At 35.1% G+C, this 27459-nt stretch overlaps 1 protein-coding gene across 3 annotated transcripts; it reads right to left on the bottom strand.

Annotated features, from left to right (window-relative positions):
• Nucleotides 1-1285: 1285 nt before the first annotated feature.
• LOC131079340 (DEAD-box ATP-dependent RNA helicase 9, mitochondrial) lies at nucleotides 1286-26288 on the bottom strand. 3 transcript variants are annotated; one of them, XM_058017254.2, is made up of 11 exons: nucleotides 25595-26288; nucleotides 24876-25078; nucleotides 22440-22567; nucleotides 21850-22261; nucleotides 21522-21620; nucleotides 20367-20591; nucleotides 19868-20029; nucleotides 6970-7271; nucleotides 5808-5885; nucleotides 4782-4859; nucleotides 1728-1799 (listed from the first exon to the last, which is right to left on the bottom strand). In XM_058017254.2, exons 1-10 carry the CDS (start codon nucleotides 25791-25793, stop codon nucleotides 4826-4828), a joined length of 1842 nt encoding a protein of 613 aa, XP_057873237.2. In that variant the 5' UTR covers nucleotides 25794-26288; the 3' UTR covers nucleotides 1728-1799; nucleotides 4782-4825. The 3 variants fall into 3 exon arrangements, with proteins under 3 accessions (XP_057873239.2, XP_057873237.2, XP_057873238.2); XM_058017255.2 differs by lacking the exon at nucleotides 5808-5885 and having other exon boundaries at nucleotides 25595-26286; XM_058017256.2 differs by lacking the exons at nucleotides 4782-4859; nucleotides 5808-5885 and having other exon boundaries at nucleotides 1286-1799; nucleotides 25595-26287.
• Nucleotides 26289-27459: the final 1171 nt, after the last annotated feature.

Below are 27459 nucleotides of genomic sequence, written 5' to 3'. Positions count from 1 at the left end.
TCATTTGCTAAATGGTCTACCAATGGACCTCATGTGCTATATAAATGTATGTCAAAATATTTTTAAAAAACCTAATTAACCTGACCTGTCACTCCTCTTTGGCATACCGCATACCCATTGCACACCAAGGTGCAACTACTAGTTTCTAAATGCTAGTAAAGTGGACAACATAACATATGCTTTGCTTTGTATTTATTGGCCTAGAGATTTCTAGCTGACTCATTTCACATCATCCATAAATGAATGATATAGATGAGTATGAATAACTAAAATTTCTCATTTCGCATCATCCATTAATGAATGTTATAGATGAGAGTGAATAACTAAAATTTTTTGTTCCTGATGCATCTATTTCTCCCCTTACTCTTCTCTCCCCCTCCATTTTTATCTCTATTTTTATAGAATCTAGAAATTAGACTATATATTATAACTGTCTAACAAGTTATACTCCTACATCAGTACATTTTTAAAAGACTATCCCATCATTTAGTATTTCTATAGGTATGCTCATAGTACATTAGTGCGTGATTGCTGGCTTTATCATCTCATAAGCCGTATGATTTGACAAATGCTTGGATTTGATTTTGATTTTTTCACGTCCTTTTTACATGTTAGAAGAATAAGACAACATAAAAAATAAAAAAGCTTTAAAAATGTTCATTAGATGTATTGCTAGTTTTATTGTCTCATAAGCCAGTTGACAAGTGCTTGGGTTTTTAGTTTTTAGTTTTTGTTTTTACCAGTTGTTTTTTATTGTTGAAAGAAATAGAATAGTATTCATATACGTACTTGCGTAAAATAACATTATTCTTAATTTTTATTGATAGGAGAAAAAATAAACAGGATATTGAAATGTATGTTTGCCATAGCAAGCTGCATACCAACTAATAATCTACACGAAAAGCTCATATCCATTGAAATCTGTATTTTAGCAAACATAATAATAAATATTTTCTTTCTCAACATTTAATATTTTTGTGTTCTTTATTTTGCACACCATACCAACATTGCTATACATTGAACTGAATCGGAGTGTTCCTCGTTTGTTCAAAATATGCAATAACTAATAATTTGAAATACGATATACTTCTGAAATGTCATTTGAACTAACCTAATCCGCTTTGAGAGATTCGCGAAGAATACACTTCAAAAGCAATGTGCGCTCAAACGTCATTCTAACAAATAGAAAAATATTATTCCAGTGAAATGTCCCAATTTGAGTTTGGCGAATATTTGCAAGAAGATAAACCTCCATAATTCACGTACAAAAGCATAGTCTGGCACCTGGAGAAAAGGATTAGATGTTCTTTTTTTATTAAATTCAAAAGAAACTCGATGTTAGCATTCTTACTAATTTCCTATTATATAGGTACGTATAATAAATGTTTCTATAGAACCCTGTAATAAACTCTGACAGGCCTATTAACTAGAAGAGTTTGTTCTTTACAAAGATCCGTATGATTAAAATCCCCCACCTCAAAAATATGCTACAACAGGAGGTAACGCATGCGTAAATTCCAAAGGAAAATACAGGAAGCAGACCTTTCCAAAAAAAATCTTCGTACAGAGAAACTATTACTACTATTAAGGAATAGGTGGAAAAATCAATTTCTATTGTTTAGTACTGTGGCTAGAGCACATTTATGGGTCAATTATCTTCCTAATTCGCTGTATTTGCTGTAAGGATCCAGAAGCAACTTCCATCCAGATCACATAGGTTGTTACAGTACTTTCCATTTTTACCAGAAAGAAATTGGTCCACTTGAACTCAGGCCTTTTAACGAGATTCGCTAGATTTCCTGCATCAACAATACACAATAAAATGATATCATAAATCACTATACTGTATGGAACTAAGCAATGAGCAAGACATTCCCGAATGTGCATGAAGAACCATGATACAAGAAAAATCCACCTGTGATAGTGTACTATAGGATAACCACGATATTCCAAATCAAAACTGGTTATTTTTCTATTTACTAAGAAAAATGTAACAATAACTAGAGAGAAAGTGTCCTTTCTATTGACAACAATAAAACACTAGTAGCTGCACAAACATTCCTTCAACAATGGGTCCGTAAACATGAAGATTGTAGTTGGTAAAAAAATATGAACATGCTAACAAATTGAAATAGACAAACAGTAAAACTGATGAGCAAAGATACAAATTAATTATCATTGCACTGGTTTAAGAACACTGCAGAAAGATTCATATCTGCCATCCAAGACATTATCCGAATAGCATGCAACAAAACTCTTAATATCATTGCTGTTAATACAAAATATTTCACTGCAACTATGAACGATTACACAATACAACAATCATCCCCTACATAGTGTCGTTACTTCAAGGTCTTTTCACAGGAGAGATATCTTAAGCTGGATTGGCTATTCAGGCAAAATTGACCTCTGACTAATGTCAACAACTCAACTGATGCAAACAACTGAAGCCATCCCATTCATAATTACTAAAAATAAAAACTTCAACCCAACAACAGGATACCCCAACCTAAACTATGACTGCAAACAAAGTCACAAGAGTGCACGCTCAAAAGACAACTTGAACAGAAGCCCAACAGTCAGCCACAACAATCATCCGTAACAAGCAAGTCTTCCATTAGTCAAACGTGAGGTCTAATTAAAAAATAAATTGTGTGAAATTAAGAATTGCCAGGCTTCTTAGTAAAGCAAATACCAATCTAGCCAAAGTTGCATGGATTTGTAGGTTTTGGACGCATAGTGCATCTGTGTAACAATTATATTAATCGATCATATATGCACATTCAAGAAAATTATATATTTCTCAAAGATAATGATCATTTAAAGCATCAAAAAGATATGATAACTAACATCAAAACAAATCCATCATAATTGAAGTGAATACTTATTAATGATCAAACTGCAAAAGAAATTATCTAAGTTACTGGTTCGGGTTCAGGCACCCGGTACAGCAAAATTTTGAAAAGGGGCGTTTGGGTTCGTTTGGGTTCGCTAGTACAAAAACATGTAAATTATATATATATGCAACCTATAAGCATGAATTAAGATTAGCATGTCACATAGCATCATATAAACAACAAAACCAACATAAACTTGTAATCATAGCATCATGATCATACCATAACAGCATCGTATACATCAAGTTTAATATCAAAATGATAAAATATTCAAGTATCATTGTTTCAACTTTCAACAATTTAAATTGATCATTATAAGGATTCTCTAATGGGGGTTTGGGGCAACGCCCCCAACGGGGTCAAGGGGCAGCGCCCCTTGCGGGGGTCTGGGGGCAGTGCCCCCAGCGCGGTCAAGGGGTCAAGGGGCAGCGCCCCTCACAGGGTCCCGGGGCAGCGCATCAATTTTCTGCTTTTTTAAGACGTCTAATTTTCTGCTTTTTAAGGTTATAACTTTCACTTTTTACAAGGCGGAATTCAAAAAAAAAAAAAAAAAAAAATTGCATTGTTTTTTGACTTTACGGGCCGCCCAGCTGCCCGGGTTCGACTGGTCCTGCCCGGGTTCGACCAGGGTCGAACCCACTCTGGGTTTTTCGAACCCTGGTCGAAACCAGGTCGAACCGGGTTTGACTGAGTTCAACCCCAGGTTCGACTGGTCGAACCCACTCTGGGTTTTTCGAACCCTGGTCGAACCGGACCCGTACCAGGGGGGCCCAGAGGCGAACCCGGTAACCTAGGAAATTATATAATTTTCAAAGATACTGATCATTTAAAGCATCAAAAATATGATAATAAACATCGAAACAAATCCATCATAATTGAAGTGACTAATTATTAAAGATCAAACTGCAAACTTAAGTATACGACATATCACAAATTTGTTTGTATGTAAGCTACAGCATAGTGTGGCATAGGAGCACTTCAGTAGAAGTAACTGCAACTAGGGTTTGGAATGCACCACAAACCTGTGTCCTATTTACTGAGAGGTTGAAACAGAGGCAAGCATGTATTGGGGGTGAGCATGTACACAATGCGGATGAGATTTACCTAGGGGCAACTTTCTTATTACAATACAATAGATGGTAAACCTCGAATAGTGTATCAATTTTCCGGATCAGTGGATTTTTCATCCCTAATAAATTATTTTAACTACAATGGATTTGCAGTTCAGTTAACAATTAAAAATATTTTCAAAAAATTGGTGTTTTTAAAATTTTAAACAGCAAACCTATATTTTTTACAGAAAAACTGATCCTGTTAAGCTGCTTTCAAGGATAATGATAAATGTTTTTAGCAAATTCAAAAATATCATCCAAATGAAGGAGCTGAATTAATTTTAATTTATAACTAGGAAAAGAGAGACTGCTTGCACACTCGAGGTGATGGGAACCCATAATGCAAGGAAGAATGTCTGCCAGGTTAGCACCTAAGAGATCTCACTTACTTTTATCCTTTTCAAGTCTGGATTTTAATTCCAACTCAGTCAGTACATAATGACTAACAAAGCCTTAAAAGTAGAGTTAAATGTTTGAAAATAACTTAGGAAGTTATTCATTTTACACACCATTTTCAACATGAAAAAATCCACAAAGGACTCGATACCTGGTGTATATAAGACGTAAAATCCACAAAGTTATAATACACAATTGTGAAAAATAAAAAATGTCAAGAAAAACAGCAGAATCATGAGGAAAATAATATTTTTCTATTTGCAAATCTTCACTCCCAAAACTTATTTCATGCTATATACGGATATTTATGACATGCTGAATAAACAAACACTATGTTTGTAGAGGAGAAGAAAAGAACATCTTAACCAGATCATACCTGCTACTAAACTTTAGTCTGTTTCAAGCCACCTAAATCCCTATTTAATAACCAGAACGTCCCCCATAATTGCCAGACCTGTCACAAGGAATAGTATGATTACATTGAGTGCCCATGATAGCAGGCATCAAATGACTTCAAAATACACATTAAATGTCCATTAAACTTATTTGTCAATATAGACAGATCAGTTGCAAGAACAAACATATTTGTCGTTGTAGTAAACCACATAATGCATTTATTTTCACAGCCAGGCTGGGCAGCAGTCAACACCTACCAGATTCCTAATTCAATCATGATTCTCCTAAAATGCGACTTTCGTCCATTTGAAAAAAGAGGCCTAAAATAGATAAGAAAACTATGACTGAGAAATAAAGCACAAGTGATATTAATGGAACTCTAGACCATGACTTATGAAAATTTTAACGTGGACCAAGTAGTGCACACCAAGGCAACTGCTCAGATACTTTATATAGCTGGGTAGAAATACAAATTTGATGTTATTTATACAAGACTAAAGGTGCCTGTAAGCACCACTGTTTCACAATTTCCACAGCTTCTACTATTAACTTCATCTTATGAACGTAATTAAAATCAGACTGATCATAGATTTCCCAGATAAAGCATTAATCATGCATCCTTCTGACCTCAGAGCACAGCCCTCCCTACATGACCATAGTTTTTCTTTTACAGAAGTTGCTTGTATCCCAATTCTCAAATCTCAGACAACTCCAACCCCACTTATTAAATAGTGTCTGGAAAAGAACATGGCTCTGCCAACAATTGTCACCAAGAGGTTATTTGTCGTCATTCATCTTTTCTAGTACGAGGAAGATGGGATTTCTGAGCAGAATCAAAATCTCAAGGGGAGGAACTAATTTGTTTGTTGGCTGTAATCTTTTGGATGAAGATCTCTCAACAGAGCACAATCACCAATAATATGACTGATCAAATAGGCAGTCTCATCCCATGAAGATTGAAATGCACATTCATGCTTCTATAAAGAGCAATATGTAAATAAATTACCTGCCATAATCCCTGGAATTTCTATCAAACTCGTTGATGTTAGTCTGATAATTAGGACGGCCTCCATAATTATCAAACCTGTCACCAGAAAACTTTTAGTGAGAGTAACCATTAAAACAATGTGTTGTGAAGGCTTTAGCACACTTGAAATATCATGGCTGTAAGAAAAATGATTTAAGACAAAAAAAATACAAGACAAATATGTGAATATTTAGAGAAAGAGCTATAATTAAAAATGATGGCCTATTCACATAAGCTATGAGCTTCATGTATAGAGAAAGAGCTATAATTAAAAATGATCGCCTATTCACATAAGCTATGAGCTTCATGTATCTTATAAGCAAGGTTAACTGCATGCAGGATTCCCCATGCTGTATTTGTGATAATCACTATTCCTTTACTTCAGTAAGAGAATCTTAAGCCCTTTAATATTGGAATGTCACATATTGCTATCTCAAGATGCTACTTAAAAATAGATGTTAAAAATAATAGTTTTTGTCTTTGACTAGTAGCACATTCCAAAACATCAGGCACATATTGCTATCTCAAAATGCTACCTTCAAAATAGATGTTAAGAATAATAGTGAATGTCTTTGACTAGTAACACATTCCAAAACATCAGGCAAAGGGATTTTAAATTGTGAATCCTGATACACCATATTTATGTACAATAATCCTAGATAACAAAAAAGTAATTAGTATAAAATTATACTTCAAAACAAAGCAAAAGAACATGTTCTGCAGAATAAGGTAAAACTTGGTTAACATTCGACAATCTTCATTAACTTCCAACACCAAATTCAACATCCTAGACCAAACAGTCTCAAATATTATAGGAATTATTTAGATAGCTCCAACTCGCTGTACTTTGGAAGTTCTGTAACACAATGATTAAGACGAATGGCCTACCCAATTTAGCAGAGACACACAATCAAGTGGAGATCAAAGGAAATTGAGTAACAAGTTCCTCATGCATCTACCATGAAAGCAGATTAAAGCACAAAATAAACAGTGATAACACAAAATTCAAAGACAATATATGAAGATGACAATGATGAGTTCCATCATTTTAGCAGGCAACAGTGAAGTTAGGAATCACCAAAAAGAAATCAATGCGACTTACATATGTAGTGGCTATGTAAAAAAGTTTTAGCAAAAGTACCTTCCACCTCCAGAATTGCCATAATTACCATACCCGCCTCCAGAACCACTGTATCCACCTCCAGAACTGCCATACCCACCTCCAGAACCGCCTCTAGAACTGCCATAACCACCTCCAGTACTACCATACCCACCTCCTGAACTTCCATATCCACCTCTAGAACTGCCATAGCTGCCACCTCCACCATAGCCGCCACCTGATCCACTGTACCGACTCCCTCCTGAACTACCAAATCGACTCATTCCAAAACCACCACCACGTCCCATAGAGCTATCGTCTATTTCTTCTTTCATTTTGGGAAGCTGCATAGAAATAAAGGATAAAAGAATAGTTCAACTTCATAAGTCACCATAGCAGAAGTTAATAATATGGGTTGTTAAGTAAAAAAAACAATCCACACAGAGTCCCAATACCAGCTACCAATTCTCTTTGGCCACAATTAAAATTATAACATCTAAAATAATAATATCCTTTAATCTAGAAAATTAGTGCATCTAAAACAGTTTCTACACCACAATTAATGCTGTCCATTTGTCTGGATTTAAAAGCAAGGGGAATAGTTCAGCAAGAAAAATAGTTAAGTAATGCGAAAACTACCTTTAAACACTACCCCCAAGTCAATTTTTCGAAAAAAAATAAAAAATGGGTATGCTTTGTTAAACAAACACAAGATAAATTACTACCATAAAAAACAACAAATAAGATGCAAAAGGAATAAAAACCCTTACTATTTACATTTTTTAGACAGATTATATAATCAATGGGAGTAGGAATTAATTAAATAAACATTTACCAAAAAGAACAACTATTTATTTATACACGATGCTATAGGCAATTATGAGAGTGTATGGTTGATAAAAACAAAAAGATTTGATGTATATCAGTCACTGTAAGAACCATAAAAGGCCCTCAACTGAGACAACTGACGTTTAACCGACCCTGTTGCGTTTCAAGTGTGTTCTTTGCAAATTTGTAACAGCAAATATAATTTTGACAAACTTAAGCACAAAAAAGCAACTATGGGTATTTGCTGGAAATCAATTTACAACTCAACAATACAAATCAAAACCTTATTACATCTATTCATCATTTATTAATACTCTATACATAAACAAACAAAGTTAGAGAAGAACTGATAAATACCAGGACATTCTGTTAAAACCCTTATTTCCTTATTGCTGGTCATACACAGTTTTTTATGACAGCAAGCTATAATTTATTCCCAATTGATCCAAAACAGTTGCATGTTAGCCCGATGGAGAGACATAGGCAAGGCATCCCTTCTGCATTTTTTTTAATATTTTTCTGGTTCCTCCAATATGAAAATCGTAGCCCCTCTGGTGTTTGGCGCTACTTCCTAGGCAGCCGTACAGCCACTAATAGAAATCTCCCATGGATGCCTCTATTTCCCTCTTGCTGCTGCAGCCTAATACTGGAGAAAACACGGTGCCTCTCTGATTAATACGCACAAACTTGGTTCCTAAATGAAACCAACTGGAAGAGCAAGATCAGCTGATATTTCACAACCTCTGATGCTGTTGCACAAGAATCCCACGTTTTCCTGTACCAATACCTTTGATCACTACAGAAGAATCTTCTGCTGAAACCCTTGGCCAAAACTCCTCTCAGAGCTCCAAATCAAATTATCAAAACTTAGCATAATCAAAAGAAGACCTAAATCTTCTTTTATCTTCTCATCTTAGGGTTTGGCACGATTTTCAAGAAAAGTACGATTTTGGCATTAAATGAAATTCTTAATTTTTATTATTTATTTTTGACTATTGAAGTATCAAAAATAAATCACTTTCAATTTAATATAAAAATTGGCCCCATCTGATGAGAGATAGACCCTCACTTAAGGTATAACTTAAAGTGACTTTTAAAACATTAAAACATTAAAGTTCGCCATTTGATATTTAATTAAAGTAATTAAATATTAATATCTCTCTAAGTATCCATCAGAATTGCCTGCCGTCAGAACTGGAGACTGTCAAACCATACTCTGCCCCTGCCCAACCCACTGGCTATAAATAGCAAGACTGCTAAAAATAGAAAGTATCTCAACCGTAGTCTTGGAGACCCTAAACAAAAGCCAATCCTGGAGTGCTTACTCTGAAGATGAAGAATCAACCTCCGAAGGACCCTCTAACCAACCTCATCAGCCTATAAGGGTCAGTGATTGGCTAATCTAGCCAGCTGACAGATGTCAACTAGAAGGAGACATCACAGTCACATACTGAATGTCAGCATTACTTCAAAAATGGTACTAGATTTATTTGAACAAAACTTACAAGTCAATTTAAGAGAAACCGCCTACAATAGATCGTACACAATCAAATTCCTTAAAATATTCTTATGTAGCTTTGGATAGCAACATTGATGTAAATAAATATCATGTTTTTAAAAACAAGCCATCCACTAGCCAGGGAGTAGATAAGTTTTCATTACTTGACCCACATTTTGCATCGGACCAATCATACACATCTTTAAATATTCAGAATCACTATAAGGAGGGTTTTAAGAAACTGAAGGGTACCGAAATATAATAAAAGTTATTGCAACTGCAATGATAACGAATCAGGGAGCCAGAACCTAATGAACTATAAGACTATTCACTTGCACTAACAAAGCCACAAAATGCTGGTACAATTATTTATAAGAGCCTCAAAAAGATGATAAATTATAATTAGAAGGCATCTATCATCACATTCATTCCATATAGGAACAGCAGTAAAAGAGACAAAAAGAACCTAAATGTTGTTTAATAACTAATAATCCTCACTTGGCTACCCTGTAGCTTGGTGTAAATGAGGATTATAGTGCACCCTTATTGTCAGTATGCCCAAACTGAGAAAGTAAGACTGATTTCTCTTCTCAATAAACTAGATAATTAAAAGGGTGTGCAAATGAAACAAGCAAATTGGTTTGCTGCATATTTTTCATCCTGATCCTCTTCACGTTTTGTAACAAGCATTAAAATAATAGACAATAGTTCCAGATGATAATTTAAAAGGAAAATGATCATATAAGCATCATATGATAAATAGTGCGCAGCAGCCCATCAAATTCCTTAAAACAGGTCCATTGTTTAGTTATGCTATTGATGTCAATATACAGGTTTGGTGGAGGAATTTCAGTATGTGTTATGTCCCCTTTTGTTAAAAATTGGATTTTGGTCTTAACCCATTATATTCTTTTGTGGGTTAATCAGACAAGCTTAGGGAGAAAAATTAATTTAATATTTAAAGACTGTCCAAATATTTTCAAAATCAAAAGAACATTTAAATATTAAATTAAATATTTGGAAACACTTAGTGGGTGTTGGATTTGGTGCCATAATAAAGTTTTTGTAACATTTCTAATAAATGACTTTCCCACCAAGAGTGAATTTGGTAAGTACGAGTGGAGTGGGAAATTGAAATATTTCTAATTAATTATTTTCCCACCAAGAGCAAATTTCGCAAGCACGAGTGGAGTGGGAAATTGAAATATTTCTAATTAATGACTTTCCTGCCAAGAGCAAATTTCGCAAGAAAGAGCGGAGTGGGAATTTACAATATTTCTGATTAATGATTTTCCCACCAAATTGGCCGGGGATAAGATAAATACAAAGCATATTTTTGGAATTGATCTTTATGCCATTTCTACTTCTCAATTTCTCATTGTATGAACTTCATGTTCTGCAAAATTCTTAAATGGATGGAAACCCACTGGATATTAGAGGCTTGTGAGCAGAAACCCATAAATTTCATGTGGATAGTGGATGAAACCCCATTGTTCACATCGAGCAACTTCATCCAAAGGTTGCATTAGAGCTTCGGCAATTTTCCATTGTTTGTGTTCAGGGCTTTATTGATGTTGTTGCAGTGATTCCAGATATCTTTTAAGGGGTTTGTTGCTGTTATGTATCCTGTATCAGATCATATGTATGTATTTTCCATTTGAAAATCAAAAAACATCAGTTTGTGGTATTTACAGTGCCATTGATGGTACTCAGTTGTGATAGTTTTTATGGGTTTTGCTTATAAATTGGAGTTTGAAGATATTTACTTCGCTGCTGTTTCTAATCAGGTTTCAAACCCAATAATATGCTTTTGGATATCATAATATCTATTTCAGTGGTGTTCTATTTAGTTTTATTCAATTTAATGTCATTTTATGCAAGACTAGCTCAATAGATTTGGTGTTTTCAGTGAAATTTGGTATAATATTTGTGAATCTATTTTCCAGATCTGAAAGAAATATTAAATTTTGGGTTGAGGACATTACACTGGTATCAGAGCATTGATCTTGCGAGCCTGCCGGGTTAATTAAGTTGCTGATTTCAATTACAATAGGAATTGTTGAATGTCTAATTGACTTGGATAAAAACTTCAGAAGTTGCAAGATGGCATGAAAATTATAGAGAAGGTGGGAGAGGTAAGTTGTTTGAATAAATGCAACATGGCATGCTATGAGAGGTATAAAGGTCTTGATCCTAAAAAGATTCAAAGATAGCATACAGATTACAACTCCCTACCCGAAGAGATCAAATCTGAAACATTTTGTAGCAAATATGTAGAACATGAAAGGGAGAGTGAACCTCATAAAAGAGGTCAAGAAAATTACAAGCATCCAGGGTAATGAAGAGATGATGAATAAATTTAAGGGAGAAGCATCAGCACACCACTCTCATGGGAATGACAAATTCCTTAAGTTTTCCCTACAAAGGACGTTTGAGCGAGTGCAAAAAGGAAGAAAAATCAGAGGTTTCTAAGGAGGGTGTCATGTAAAAAAATACAAAATAAAGGAGCTATCCTATGGAAAGTGAAACAGGAGGCAGCAGAAACAATCTTAGAAGACAAAAACTTTGCTTCTCTTGCAAGGAACAGAGACACCATGCAAAGAGCAGCGCTCTTAAAACTCTCTCTCTATTTCATTCTTCTCTTGGCAATTCGTGGTGACGTGCTGCAAAAAACAAACCTTTGGCACACTTCTTCCACATTCAACTTTGCAAAATCACTTTCATGAGCCTTTTAAAGTGCATTGTCCATGAGGAAGACATGTTGCACACCAAATAAAGAGGCTCTCATACGCATCCATATGATCACCAATATCACACTCATCGAGTGCACACTCCTCATATTGAACCTCATCAACTGTACAAACACTCATCTCTGCAATTTTATTTTCATGTACAGCTGCAAATATATTGTCCTCATGCAAACAATCGATAGCAACTTCAAAATCATAAATGGGGCAACAAAAGGCAAGAAATCAACAAAAAGGGATATTCTCATAGTTGCAGGAGACCCGTCTCCTACCCCTAGAGACATGTCTCCAATACCAGAAATGTCTCTAGAAACTTCTTGACACACAGGGCGATTTTGGCTACCATCTGTTGCCATCTTCAAAGTCTCCGGTACCGGAGACGTCTCTAGAAACTTCTTGACACATAGGGTGTTTTTGGCTACCATCTGCTGCCGTCTTCAAAGTCTCCTAACCAGAAATTGATGTCTCTTGCCAAAAAACTTAGGACAAAATGCAGTAAAAGGCAAAAAAAGGAAAACAAATAAATAAGATAAGCCTGCAGCAACACGAAGTAGAGTAATAAGTAATATCTAATAAGAAAACTGTCACATGAAGACAAAAATCCATCCAAAGTTATAGTAATTGAATCTATTGACAGTGCAGACTTTTTGAGAGGGACAAAAACAGTTGTAAACCTAATTTCTTGCCATTGTAATGGTCTAAAAAGAAATTACCTTTGTAAAACTAATTTCTTGCCATTGTAGTGGTCTAAAGAGAAATTACCTTACTTTCACTAAACCATTAAGACTAGCTATGGTACCAGCAATATAAGCAATTTTAATTTCAATTTTTGTTAAATTTTAAAGTTAATGTTAAACTTTACCACTATTCTTGTGTTCAAAGTTCTTTGTCGTGATGTTTTTTGGAAATTATTAAATTGTATTAAAAGTATTGGCATCTCTAAAGAGAAATTACCTTACTTTCACTAAACCATTAAGACTAGCTATGGTACCAGCAATATAAGCAATTTTAATTTCAATTTTTGTTCAATTTTAAAGTTAATGTTAAACTTTACCACTATTCTTGTTTTCAAAGTTCTTTGTCGTGATATTTTTTGGAAATTATTAAATTATATTAAAAGTATTGGCATCTCCAAGTGTTGTGTCTCTTATTTTTGAAAACTAGTTGTACCAGTACCGATAGCAGTTTCCGGAATCTCCAAGTACCCCTGTATCTTGGTAACCCTGCATCTTCTTGTTTACTATTTGTATCGCCAAGATGTGCATGCATTGTGTAATGAACTACCTACATTGATTAATATGATATGTCATTTGCATGCATATCTTCCTCATTGTCCACATTGCTACAACAAACAACAAGGTCATAATACTCATTTGCAAATTGGATGTCATCATTGATTTCTTCATTGTTATATCCACAGATGATTGATAGAGCCTCAAGTAGGTGCACATAATTATGTTCATACATATTGCTATCATAAAATGCATTGAAACCTTCTTCTAGCTGCTTACAATCACAATCATCACTTGATATTGTGCTTCTACTTAATGCCACCTTACAACAATCATTGTCTTCAACAACATGCTCACCACGAGCACTATGTTCTTGATAAAAATGATTTTGCAATCATATCCCTTCTCACACCATTAACAAAAGTATGGAACCCGTATGTTTGCTGTGTGTTTAACAAATTAAATTCTCCATGTATTGAATTGGAACATAGAGAAATATCATAGGCTCCAAGAAACATGTTAGTACAAGCAAGTGTTTTAGATCAAAAACCATTTGGGAAGTAGAAAAGAGCAATAGAAAACCTGTGAGTGAACTCCATACTAGACTCTCCCTCTTGCCACTTGATGTCTTATAATTCTTCAACAAGAGCAATAAAGTCTAAAAAGAGCTCTTCTTCAAATGCAGCCACAAGCTGATTCAACAAAGTAAAAGAGTGCAAGAGAAAACTTTGATACCAATTCTTCACCTATCCATCCAATGACCTAACCAAAAATCTCATCCACGTCTTCACCTTCAAACTAATACTTCTCCATGAAACCTCAAGATACTTCAACATGTGCATCCCCCTCCCAATGATCATACCCATCGAACCTTGGCATCAATCTATAGATTGAAGAACTCATTGTTTGCCTTTCTTAACTGATCCAAGAAAAGTCAAGCTGCATATAAATAATAAATGGGATCAATTGGGACAACAAGACATGAAGAAACATGTTCTTTGTAGTGGCAGGATGCCCATTTGATTGTAGAGGCTTGACTCTTTCTTCATATTTCATTTCTGACTAAAGAAACACATCCATCCTCAACCTCTTTTCAAGTATGGATGCTTGTATTTTTTACTATGAATCTCTAATTTGTGCTAGGCAATATGAATAGCAAGGATGTTCATCCTCATAAAACTCTTGGACACATGCTCTATCATAACAGACTTATGCATGGCAGGAAAGAGAGGAGAAAAAAGTTTGTTTCATTACCAATAAAAAAACTGTGCTTTGAGTTGGAAAAAAATATGGTACCTATATCTAGTTGCACTCACTTGAGATGCATTCATGAAAATGGAACAGCAGCAACAAAAACTCCCCTTTGACAACAGAGCTGCCACCACACAAATATGAGGAAATCATTGAATCACATCAACCTCCAAGGCACAGTTTTGATTCTGGGTCGCAATCACCAGCAAAGTCTTCAAAATCTTCTCAACCCAACAACCGTTTTCATTTTGGTGCCATTTGGATGGGGGTAAGTTGATGGAATGCCAAACTTACCCAATCAATGTGCAATTGCAAATACTTAAGTTACCAGGGCTCTCAAGATAAACTTACAATTTTTATCCCCAACAAGTGACAAAAATGCCATTATGTTGACATGAGTTAACAATCTATCAAGCTCACCCAAACAAAATGCAAACTATTTAACACTGGCAATGGCAACAAACCAACCTTAGGTTCTCCTTGGCAACAACACCATTTTCTTGACATAAATTGGTAGGATGCCAAACTTACCGAACACAATTCCACTAGCAAAAACTGATAAACAAGTTGTAAAGGTGTTTCAAGTATGCAACAAGCTCACTCTTCACTGACAATGGCTAAAATAACTTCTTCATCAGCAACAACACCATTCTTTTGAGTCCCAAAACCGCTGCTCCACTTCCTAGAGCCAAATCTCAATTGCAAGGCCACAGTTATTATCATGCAAATGACATCAAATCATCAACAAATCATGGAGGATTGAAGGCCAACTCTATGAGTGGGTTAAATCTCCTCACTTCAAGCTCAGCTTATACTCGAGGTTATTCCCAAGGGTGTACCTAAACAAGTATTGAAATCACATAATATGAACAATAATAAAATAAGGACAGCCAAACCCAATCTTGATGCCTTGGTCCCAAAGACGATCACTCAACCAAGAACTAGCCACCTCAAAATCCCTATATAGCTGATAACAATATAAAATCATAACCCACACAAAATGAATTTATTTGAGGCTCACTAAAGATAGATCTCAAGTTATATCACAAGGTTAATGAATGTATAAAATCTACTACTACTACACCACTAATTTAACTTTTGTTTGATGAATGATGTGAGACTAGAGCATGCCTCCATACTGGTGCCTATTCATTGAGTACAAAGTCATAGCTATCCAATTGAGCAGAAAATCGGAAACACAAAGGTTCATATGCACCACAATAATGACAACAGCGTACAAAACATACTTAATCGTCCATAAAAACACTGCATAAATCCATTTGCAACATGCAAAATGCCAGTACAAAGATTTCAATATTTAGAATGTTGTTACATTCACTAATTTCAATTTTAAATTGTACCAACAAATGTGGCAAGAGAAATCGTAGCTAAGAACAGTCCACTGAAGATCTACAAGCATTCATGGAGACATTCAAATAAAACATGCCATATTAAAGCATTTGTATCTGCTCGTGAAGAACACAAAATCAGATCAAAATAGTCTGGAATGGCAAAGTTTCTGCTTTGGAAAGCTTTGGCAGCCACATAAGCGTCTGCAATCAAAACAAACCTCAAACAGCATCAAGGTAAAACACAGTTGCCCTACTATAGCAAACTAAATTTAGTAACTAAGGACGAATCCCACCCAAAATGGGCATCCAAATCAAAGGAAGAGATCCATAATCAATTCAAGTAGATGGGCGAAATGACACCATTACTAGGAGTAGGTTGAGTAGATGAAGGAGAAAATGCACTATCAAGCCAAAAAAACAACTAAAAAACTCATCTCGTGTCAAATCTATCTATTGAAAGATCTCTCTTATTAAAAATAGCGAGCTACCACCAAAGAACAAGAAATCGTCAACAGGCCAAGCCTCAAATGTGTAGCATATCGCAAAAAGAAACAAGCAAGAAAAAACTCAAACCCTAACGAGGCACTTCTCCATCAAGCTTTGGACATTGAGCCATCACAAATTCGACGAACCTTAAGCAAAAATGACTTTCACCAAACTTACAACCATAGTAAACCAACAACACTTCCACATTTCGGTGAAAACACAAACCTTTGAACCTTTTCAATGAGTTGATACTTCGACTAACTAAAGAATGTGTGAATCTTTCTTTAACAAAAAAAACACGAAACCTTGACAAGGCACTTCACCGTCAGGCTATGGGCATTGAGCATACCATCGATGACTTAGGCAGTTTGAGAACTTCTTCATCGATGATCAACGATCAAGGTGAAACTAGGAACCTTGTCAAAGGTTACAATGGTCATGAAAACCACTGAAAGCTCAAACACCTTCTACATTTGCCTTGGCCTTTATTTTTCACTTCATTAACACCCAAACTGGAACTATTAATTCATCGAAGGTTCCCTTAAGCAAAAATGACTTTCAACGAACTTACAACCATAGCAAACCAACAACATTTCAGCATTTTGGCGAAAACACAAACCTTTGAACCTTTTCAATGAATTGATACTTCAAATAGCTGAAGAAAGTGAATCTTTCTTCAACAAGAAAAAACATGAAACCCTGACAACGCACTTCACCATCAGGCTATGGGCATCGAGCCTAAAGGTTACAATGGTTCCAAAAACCACTGAAAGCTCGAACGCCTTCTACATTTGTCTTGGCCTTTATTTTTCACTTCATTAACACCCAAACTAGAACTATTATTAATTCATCGAAAGTTCCCATGGTCTCAAGAACCATGGGAAGCTTCGAGACCATGGGAAGCTTCAATACAAATCTTTACCGTCTTTCTCTTTTCTTCCCTTTTCTTCCCTAGTTGACAATCAACAATTTGCTAGAAACCAAGAACCAATCAACAATTCCTACTATTCCAAGAACCACCAAAAGCTTCAACTTCACAATACTTAACCATTCTTGCCCAAAACTTTACCAAGCCAAAAATGGGGGCACCCATTAAGCCCTTACTCAAGATGAATCTTTGAAAATGTGCACACCTTGCCTATTTTGCCCTTGTCCACAAATCCAACCCCATCAAGAACACCATGACGCCACAAGAAGTTTCAAGAACCTTGTTGATGACCAACAAAGGCTTTGAAACAAAGAGAAAGTCTCAACTTCTTCACTTAACAACTTTTACTCTCTTGCATCAATGTTTTCACTAAGAATGGAAACAAGACCCATTGATGGTTCTAACATTTCCGAGAACCAAGAAAACTCTTGACAAACTTCACTAAAAATGGCCAAGGCAAGGAGGAGATTATTGATCAAAAGGATTCTAGGAACCAAAAAAAGCTTTGACCAGCTAAAACTTATTTAACTCCCAATTTGCCATATTTGAAACAAAGATACCCATTTGTGCGTTCTACAAAATGGAAGGCTCAAACAAACCTCATAATTAATGAATTTTTGAATTTTGGAGTTTGAGCAACTAAGGGCATGGGTGGAAACACAACCAATAGCACATTTCAACATGATGATCCTTATGAAATTTCTTAAGTCAGTTATTAATGAAGGAGCATGCTACCAAGACACATTAAGGGAAGTGACTCAAGTAAAAAGGGGCACTACAAATTTGAGTCCCAACAACTTCACATGCATAATCTTTGTAGATGATTATTTGCTGCTACACACTCAAGAGTCAAATAGTTGTTGACCAACCCCTTCCAATACAAACATAACTCTACCACAACCAACACTAAGTGTCTAACAAAAATGGCATGTTTTTTATTGCTCCTATATCTTTGCAGGACCACTTAGCATCTCCTAGAATGTCAACATTATCTTAGTAATCCTCACATGTAATCCAACAACATTACAAGTGCAATCATTCACACTAACAATGAAACTTACACTCATGTGATTGTGAGTTCTCTAAATGCCTTGCAATTAGGAATATGGCACCACCACATTTCAACACACATTCATGTTCAACTACTATACCTTAAACTCAATGTAACCTTCTATAGCTTATGACAACTGCTTACCAATCTATGAACTCTCCACAAGTGAATAGCAAACCCTAGTTCCAAAATCATTGTCCCAAGACAAGTTCACAATCATAGGGTCATACTCATGGTCACAAACTCAAGCCCTAATTTCAATTTTTAAATTCAAATTTGACCAACTTCACACCTTTAACCTTCCCATCTAGGGCCAACTAAACACAAGTTTGTGCAATATGTCGTATGCCCTTGGATTTAAAGGCATTTAATGCATTCCTTCTATCCATATCTGAAAATTTTGAAAGAAAGCAAGTCATGAAAGGAAAGTTTAATTTACTTTACAAGCATATATACAAATTATTAATTAAAACAAACTTGAATACAATTAAAAAATACTAAAGTTAAATAACTTTAAAATGTATCGTACAACTTTTGGCAGAAAACTCATTAAATTTCTGTCAGAAGTTTAATACAACTTAAAATATTAAAATTTAAATCTTAACCTAAAATAATTAAAAATCCATTAAATTATATACTTCAATATTTGTTTTTAATTTAAAAAGTTAAAAACCTAAAGCTAAAAACATATAAACTGAAATAAAGAATTCTAATTATTTTTCTACATTTTTTATTAAATGAAGAGCCCACATTGGCCCTGCAGATCCGATAAAGTCCATCAAGGGCCATGTTTATAAATTTATATTTTCCATTTTTTTAATCCTTTTTAGTTTTTTTCCTTTCCACATGAAATGTGATGACAAAACAAAAGTTAGAATGCAAAAACAAGAAAAAATTAAAAGGGTCGCAATTTGCACAGGGTTCACTCTAAGTGTGGGATTTGGATTGCAAGCAGATTTGCCCAGGTACTGCTGATTGGCCTGTTAAGCCAAACTGGGAATAAACTGAACCAGGATCCACCAGGTTTTCTGCAACAACTGGTAACATAATTTATTGATCATTTGATTTTCTAGCATCCAGCAACATTAGAATATTGGAGGTCACATGTTTGAATCCAGAGGCATGTCAAGTCGTACACTTCTTGAAAGGTACCTGGAAAACATTCTGCTTATATAAAGCTTCACAAGATCGGTGTCATACACCAAATTGGCCTCAGTTAAATGTGACCTAAAAATCTACCTTTACCTTCTACAGATTTAACAGGCTACCCACAAAACCTGAAAGAGAAAGTCTGCTATGGACTTGATAAAATAAAAAAAATTAACACACAAATGACAGTGGAGTACAGGAAAAAGCATATTGGAGAATTTATTGCAAATACAAAGAAAACAAATCATTAAGCCAAAACCTTATCAATGGAATTACAAATACAAAGAAGTAAAACAAAATAGTTTGTCAGAACCTAATCAAAAAAGCAAATATGCACTCGCATTTCAAAAACTAAATAATAATCCAAACTAAAAGAGGGACTAGACCATACAGTTTATTGTGGATGTAGATGACATACCTCTTTAAACTTGCAACCTACATCTTGCTCAATACCCCTCACTGCCCTGGACTGTTGCTCACTATAGATAAGTATTGCAGTGCCCTTCTTACCAGCGCGTCCAGTGCGCCCAGATCTATGAACAAATATTTCTGAAGAATTTGGTAGCTCATAGTGAATAATCTGAAAACACGCAAATTGGCTTTATGGTCATATACATTATAAACAACATACATGACATTTATAACACAAGCTATAAATAAATATTAGAAGATGTTGGTGACCAATTATTACTAATCTTAACATACACAAATCAACAATAATGTCATATAAACATGATACATAGCATGATTAAGAAATGCAAATATGTACAACCATCAAAATTAAAAATCTTGAAATAAATTCCTTACTTACTCAAAAATATTGTCATTCCATAAAGCATGAGTATGTTTTCTGTAACAAATGGTAAGCAAAAAGTGCATCTAGCAACTAAACCAATGATATGCAAAACATACTATACCAGATCAACATTAGGAACATCAAGCCCACGCGCAGCAACATCTGTAGCAATCAGCACATTAAAACGCCCTTCACGAAAACCAGCAAGAGTCCTCTCTCGTTGACTCTGAGAAATATCACCATGCAGTGCCTCACATCCAAGAACCTGCTTCATTGACGTTGAAAGATAGTCTGCATCTCGTTTGGTTTGAGTAAAAACAATACATTTTCCACCTTTGGCATGTTCCTGAAATATAATAAACATTAAACTTAAAAAAATGGTATACTTACAAGGGAATACCAACCATGAACAAAATGAATTATACTCTAAAAAGTGCATACAAACCAAGAACGTAAGGAAATTCACATCAATAGCCAATGTGATTTTTAATAATATTTAATTAAGTTCCATAATCATCTCAAAAAATTGAGTGAAATCTACACTACTAACAAAACAATCTTTTATAAAGAGTAGATGTTTCTCCAGACTTTTTCAAAGGGTGTGCCATCTCTAAAAGAAATTCTGCAGAGAGTTGAATACAGTGCATTGACCTCAATGCAGCTTTTTTCAGATGGGACTTCTCAAAACCATATAAAGCATATTGCCTCAAATCCAACTTGTATAATGTAATGTGTACAAAATATAAACCCAGCCACAAAAGACTACAAACTTCTGGCATTCTCCTGTAGAAGTCATATTTACAATGTCCGCACATAACAACTTGAAAACATTAACGATTAGGGTTTAATAGTATTTACTAAACATCTTCCGATTGAGCTGTTTAAAGCCAAACAAACAACATCATTTAGTAATTATATTAATCACCACACAAAGTCAATTAGTTTCTCATTGTAAGTCACACATAACTCTTGCATTTCAACTTTGGCCATCTTGAAGTGATTTTATATGCAACAAACAACATCAGAGAACTTTGATCATCAATGCATGAAAGAACAATAAATTAGAATCCAGAACACAGATATAACGCCATAATTTCAAGACAATACTGATTTTCATGACAATAACAAAATTGGCATATCCCTCAATCAAAGCAATCAATTCACAACAACAATTATAATGTGCAATAGAAAGAAAGCTACAATAAATATATTCAACTCTCAAATAATTCTTCCAAACAAAACCAACTAAAAAGCTTTGATGAATTAAGCGCCATACAGATATTAACGGGCTGAGAATTGAACGTTTTCCATAAGTAGACGCCCCAATAGAATAGAGAGTAATTCCTTCAGCCAACTTCTGAGGAGAGTCACCTACCTGTATTGAAACATTGTTAAGAAAATATCTAATATATTCAAAAAAAAACAGTTAATACAAACCAATGCAATATCTGCAAATCCAGAATTATTGAGATTCAACAGTGTATGGATATATTAATTTAGAATAAAGCATCACTGTTAACAAGGTACATGCATACTCAGCTGACAAATAAAACCACCACGAAGCTAGGTTTTTAATAACAAAATGCATCTAGCTTACAACTTACAAGATCTACAAGCAGTGGATCAGACAGATATTTCCTTGAAAGATTATGTATCCAGGAAGGCAATGTGGCAGAAAACAGCATACTCTGTCTCTTTTTGGGTAATCTCTGCATAATAACCTCAACATCCTGGTCAAAGCCAACAGCAAGCATCTGATCGGCCTCATCCAACACAATAAATTGAACATCCGACAAAATTAAAGAACCTCGATTCATTAGATCAATTACACGACCAGGAGTTCCAACAACCACATCCAGGCCCCTTCTGATAATGTCAATTTGGCTACGTATCGGTACCCCACCATAGCAACAAAGAGTATCAAGACACGGTGCAGCTTGCATGAATTCTTTTTCAACTTGTCGTGCAAGCTCACGTGTAGGAGCCAAAACTAAAGCCATAGGATTGTAGCCACGCCTACAGATGCAGCATCATTTACAAAGCAGGAATATAACATGAAAAGTGACTGAGAACATAATAATAAGCTGACCTTTTCTAAGCATGGAATTTTACTCCACCTAGAAGCCAATTCTTTAAGGCCATGATCATTTACATTTTAATCAACCATTTAAGATAAATTGAAACAAGAACAAACCCATTTTTACGGTTGTGTTGAATGATTTTATCTAGAATGGGAATTCCAAAAGCTAAAGTCTTTCCAGTTCCTGTTCTGGCTCGGCCAATCATGTCACGACCTTGCATTGCTGGATCCAACACCGCTTTCTATATGTAACATTAGCATGGTCAGAACTCATTGCCTAAATACAGATATATACTCCACACATACTAATGCACAATTATGCCCTTGATTTGCACATGGAAATATTTACAAGGAAGATTTAAAACCCAACTCAAAGAAAAGGCTTTAAAATATATACAAGAAACAATCCCAACAGCGAATCCGTGAGGCAAAAACAATAAATGCATTACCAATGCATGTCAATGGCCCTTTGCATACAAAGGCACTTGGAATAGCAAGTTATTAAATCTTAGATGATGCTAAAAGTAATCTTCAAATCCAAGAGTACTTTTCAGTAACTAATATATTTAGGCATTTTATTGCACTTTTGTGCCATGCAAATAATCAAATAACATTTGCAAATAATATATCAGAAGGCCACACTTCGATTTTCATTTCTCAGGAATCAGAAAAATGCACTTATATTTGCGGATGTCAAAAGTTTAAGCAAGTACAAATATTCTGAAATATTTAATTGAGTGGATAGAAGGGAACAATTGTGAATTTCAGATTTCTATAAATTAAACACTGTATTTGCAAAAGACTACAGAAAATTTCTAGTTCTGATATCAAGTCTCTCTCGAGAAAATTCAGAAAAAAGCGAATCTTTTAATAGCATTTACAAGGAAATGCATAAAAATAAAACTGAATATAAAAGTATCCAGCAACCCCCCTTCACTTCAAGGGCAATAATACTTCACTGTAAAAACTCCAATTACTTAAAAGCAAGAGAATAAATTAGCAAAACAGAAGACTTCTTGAAAAAACTCAATAGAAAACAATTTATAAATCCCTTTCTTGGCAAGGGCGTGGATGCTCCAATAACTAAAATTAAGAAAAATGAACTAATGGAAATAATAAATATTCCAATGGAACTGAATGGGAAACAGTTTAAAAATCCCTTGTAGGCAAAGGGTAGATTTATTTCACTGCAGAGGCTCCAATTATTTTTTTAAAATAAAACATAAGACAATAGTGGCAACTTTTATGCCGAGTTAGTTGCAGCCGAGGAAACGGCTTATGCTGATTGTAGCATGGACTGCCCATTGAAGGCTTGGCAGCAAGGTTGGGTGGACGGCCTGTCAAGTGTATCTGGGCACTTGGCTAGGTTCTGTGTTTTTGTGTTGAGTATTACATAATGCATGATCATGTACTGTGTTGGTCTCTAGCTTCATCATATATATCATAATGTCTCTCTGTATTTGTCTCCATTTTGTGCTCGAAGAACTTTTGTGGGTTCTGGGGCCACCCGTTAATGGGTTGACAGATTTTGCTGAAGAGTGAACTCAGGGGTAGATGACCAAATTAGGCTGGCTAAGCAGCAGACTAAAAGCATGCTGATGTAATTATATTTTATTATCAATACAATGGGGGCAGCCCCTATGCTGCCATTAACTGATCAAAATAAAAATGGCAACTTTTGTAAAAAAACACAAATAGAAAATTATCTAGCAAGTGCTCCACTTCAGAACTCTTACGAGAGGTAGAGTTACAAATACCTGGGGCATGATAAAATGTAAAGCTCAAACTAAAATACATTATACAACCGATTAGGTGTGGCACACCACAACAGACAAGGACTGGGTCAAGAACAATGTCATTTTAGCGGAAGAGTAATTAAGATGAATGTTACATGCAACGTAGTCCTAAATTTTCGAACTTACTTCCCTTAAAAAAGAACAAAAAAATAACTCAGATTTTATTAAATAGCCAGAAATAGGAGACATGATTAAGTGTAAACTTCATATAAGGCATCCAAAATACTGGGTGTGGCCTACTCCAACAGGACAAGCTGAGTACAAGTTCCAGATGAATTACACCCCTTAAAAGGGGAATTTAACAAATTCAAGATGAAAAGTACCTCACTAAACTTGCCAAAAGAGAAGTTCTAGTTCGTTCCAATTTGAAGTTCTGGATACGGAAGAAGTTCAAATTCAAAGCAAAAATTAAAAAATAAATTAGTCCAAATAAGAAAAATTCTAGCAATTCATTAAAAAGTGCAAATCTCAGGTCAATTTGACAAAATCATTGTTACAAATAAAAAATTGCAAACAACAAAAGACAAAACCATCTTGCTCAAACACGCAGAAAATTCTTAATATATTCCAACTTTAGCCCCTTCAAAAGAAAAATCCATCTAGTGAAATGTAACTATAAAGTGAAGGTGGATCTTAACATGTCATGGAAAATTCAAATATCTTTCTACAACACCATCAAAATCCTAGTTCCTCAAATTTAGGTCTCTTGAAAAGAACAAATAAATAAAAAAATAGAAATTGATAATCAACTAACCTGAATAGGAAACAATTTAGCAATACCCTTCTTAGCAAGGGAGTCAATAATCTCCGCATCAATCCCAAGCTTAGCAATCTCCAGCCCATCATCAGAGTCAGCAACACCATAGTCTTCAGCAACTGCGAACTCCGCCAATGCAGGTGAGGCTGCCTTGGGACCAAAGGCTCCAACAGAAGAATAGAACCTAGCAAACTCATTACCTGTGGGTGTATCAAAGTTAATTCCAGATATAACCATCAAAATGGTTAGTTGGAAAGATCAAAATGAATAATGTTAAGATTTTGTAGTATGTAAAAAAACCCTTCCAATACAAAAGAATGGTAAATCCGATACCCTACGGTTAGAATATTTTACAAAAACCATCAAAGAGGTTTACAAGCCTCATCGTCGGGACTTGAAAAATATTAAAGGAATCAAGCAAAGGTCTTTATAATCTACTCCTCGAGTCTTCGTTTACTCTCAACATTGTGTTTACAAGCCTTATTGCTAGGGTTCGAGTGAGCTCAAGAAATCGACCATAGATTTTCACAACAAGCTTCGTCGTCAGAATTTGATTAAATGTACGTAATTTAACCGAAGGTTTTTAAAACCATCATCAGGATTGAAAAAAGTTACAAGAAATTAGTCAAAGCCAAAACAGAAGCCCACGTTGATTCCAATTTAACTAATCAATGCTCGTGTTAACTAAATGTCTTTGATAAACCCTCATTTCATACCTTTTATTCCATTGCATGGGCCTTCGATATGCATACTGCGCTGCACTGAATATCCAAAAGCCCCAGAAAAATATGCCGACAAAGGGTTTAGAGGGCTTTCATTTTTTGGGAGATAAGTCGGCAACGAGAATCTCTTCCCCCCTTGTGCTATTGCACGTAGCGCCATGGCTGCGGCTTTGTTTAGCTTGGATGCCTGCATTTTTCCCTGTTAATTCTTCCTTACTGATTGGAAGAAATTGAGCTGTATATGAAACTCTGTGGTTCTCAGAAAAGAGAACCTGCGAAGCCTTGAAACCCTTATGTATTTGACTGGGGTTTTAGCATATGAATGATAGCATCGATTGATGAATTTGTATGGTGTGTCTTAAACCCTAAAGCCCAAGAAAAATATCTTGTCCCGGTATATTCTATAAGTGTGTTTCACCATACGATAGGCCAATAAGAAAAATGTCATATATGGGAAAAATCAACTAAAATGTAGACTTATGTGGTTTTAAGAAAGTAGGAGAGAGGGGCTGGAGCGGGGACGTGAAATGGGTATATTTATGGAGGGTTTTGGTCCCACAATCAAGCAATTAAGTTATCAACATATGTCATAAAAAATATCAAAGTAGTGATTAAATGGATGGCATGTTTACACTTCAAAAGAAGTATTTTATAGTAGACATCTATTTGTCAAAATTAAGTGGAAGCGAGTATAGTTTTGCTAGTCAAAGCATATTCAACTTACAATTATTAGAACTCAAAACTTATATTGCATGATGGTGTGTGGATGAAAGTGTGCACAAATACAAATGATTGAAAATATAAATTGAACAATCTAAGTTAACACGATATTCATTCAAACACCTCAAGATTGAGAACATTGTTAGAAGGAAATTGGAAACATCAAATAACACTAAATAAATGCAAACCCATGTCCCTTCGATTTGATTGTTCTCTGATCGGATGTGTGCTCGATGATGTTGCAGATGCTCGATTCTACTCCATGATGTGGGATTATGCAAGATGGATTCAAGATATGAGTGTGGGATGATGGGATGTGGGTATGAAAATTGGCATGATTGTGCAAATGGGGTTCAAAAGCATGAAAAGATGGATGAAATGGTTGGATGGAATTCTCGCATTATGAGGGTATGGTTTGCAATAGCATAGATGAAATTCAGCATTATGGAATTATGAGTGTATGAAGGTGGATGAATGGCTTAGAAAAGGGAGGGTTTAAATAGAAAAGAAAGGGAGATGAAGGGTTTTGAAAATGCAACACTTGTTCTCAAGGAGGACAAGTGGCAATCTAAAGGTTGCCATGTGGAATGAGATTCCACACTTGTCAAGTGTCCCCGAGAGGGACAAATATCAAGAAGGGCATGACATGTGTCCTCAAGGACACATGTCCATTTTGGGAGAAGGCCACCCAAAAATTGCTTTCAATTTCCTAATATTTAAGAAATTAGGAATATGCACACACATGTGTGAGGGGGGGGAGGTTGGAAAGAATAGGGTTAGTTAGGAGGATAAGGTTGGTTAGAACCCAAAGGTTAGGTTAGAAAAGGGGTTAAAGTTAGAAGGCATGTGACTCAAATGGAATATTTAAATTAATTAAATTCAATAAAGAGATGGAAAAGGAGAATTAATTAATTGGGATATTTAATCAATTAATTAGGGATGGCCTTATTAATTAAATTAATTTAGCCAAATGAGATAGAATGCTACATATAATTAAATAATATGGATTATTTAATTAATGTGAGTGGTTAAGGGAATTAAATTTGATTAAATTGATTAGTCAAATTTAAGTGTCTACATTTTACCCCTCTTCGTGGTGGCGCTAAAATAGTGTTGGTGCGAAGAAAATAAGACACTAG

This window comes from Cryptomeria japonica, chromosome 11 (assembly GCF_030272615.1).
Source record: "Cryptomeria japonica chromosome 11, Sugi_1.0, whole genome shotgun sequence".
In the NCBI taxonomy this organism is placed as follows: Eukaryota; Viridiplantae; Streptophyta; class Pinopsida; order Cupressales; family Cupressaceae; genus Cryptomeria; species Cryptomeria japonica.
Note: the sequence above shows the minus strand (reverse complement) of the source record. Positions and strands in the feature narration are given on the sequence as shown.

Coding starts and splice junctions, on each gene's coding strand:
- LOC131079340 (XM_058017254.2), bottom strand. CDS start 25,793: ATGCAGGCATCCAAGCTAAACAAAGCCGCAGCCATGGCGCTACGTGCA. Junction 22,568..24,875: donor CTAAATTGTTTCCTATTCAG/GTTAGTTGATTA, acceptor TGTTACATATAG/AAAGCGGTGTTGGATCCAGC. Junction 7,272..19,867: donor TAGGTTGCAAGTTTAAAGAG/GTATGTCATCTA, acceptor ATTTCTATGCAG/CTTCCCAAAATGAAAGAAGA.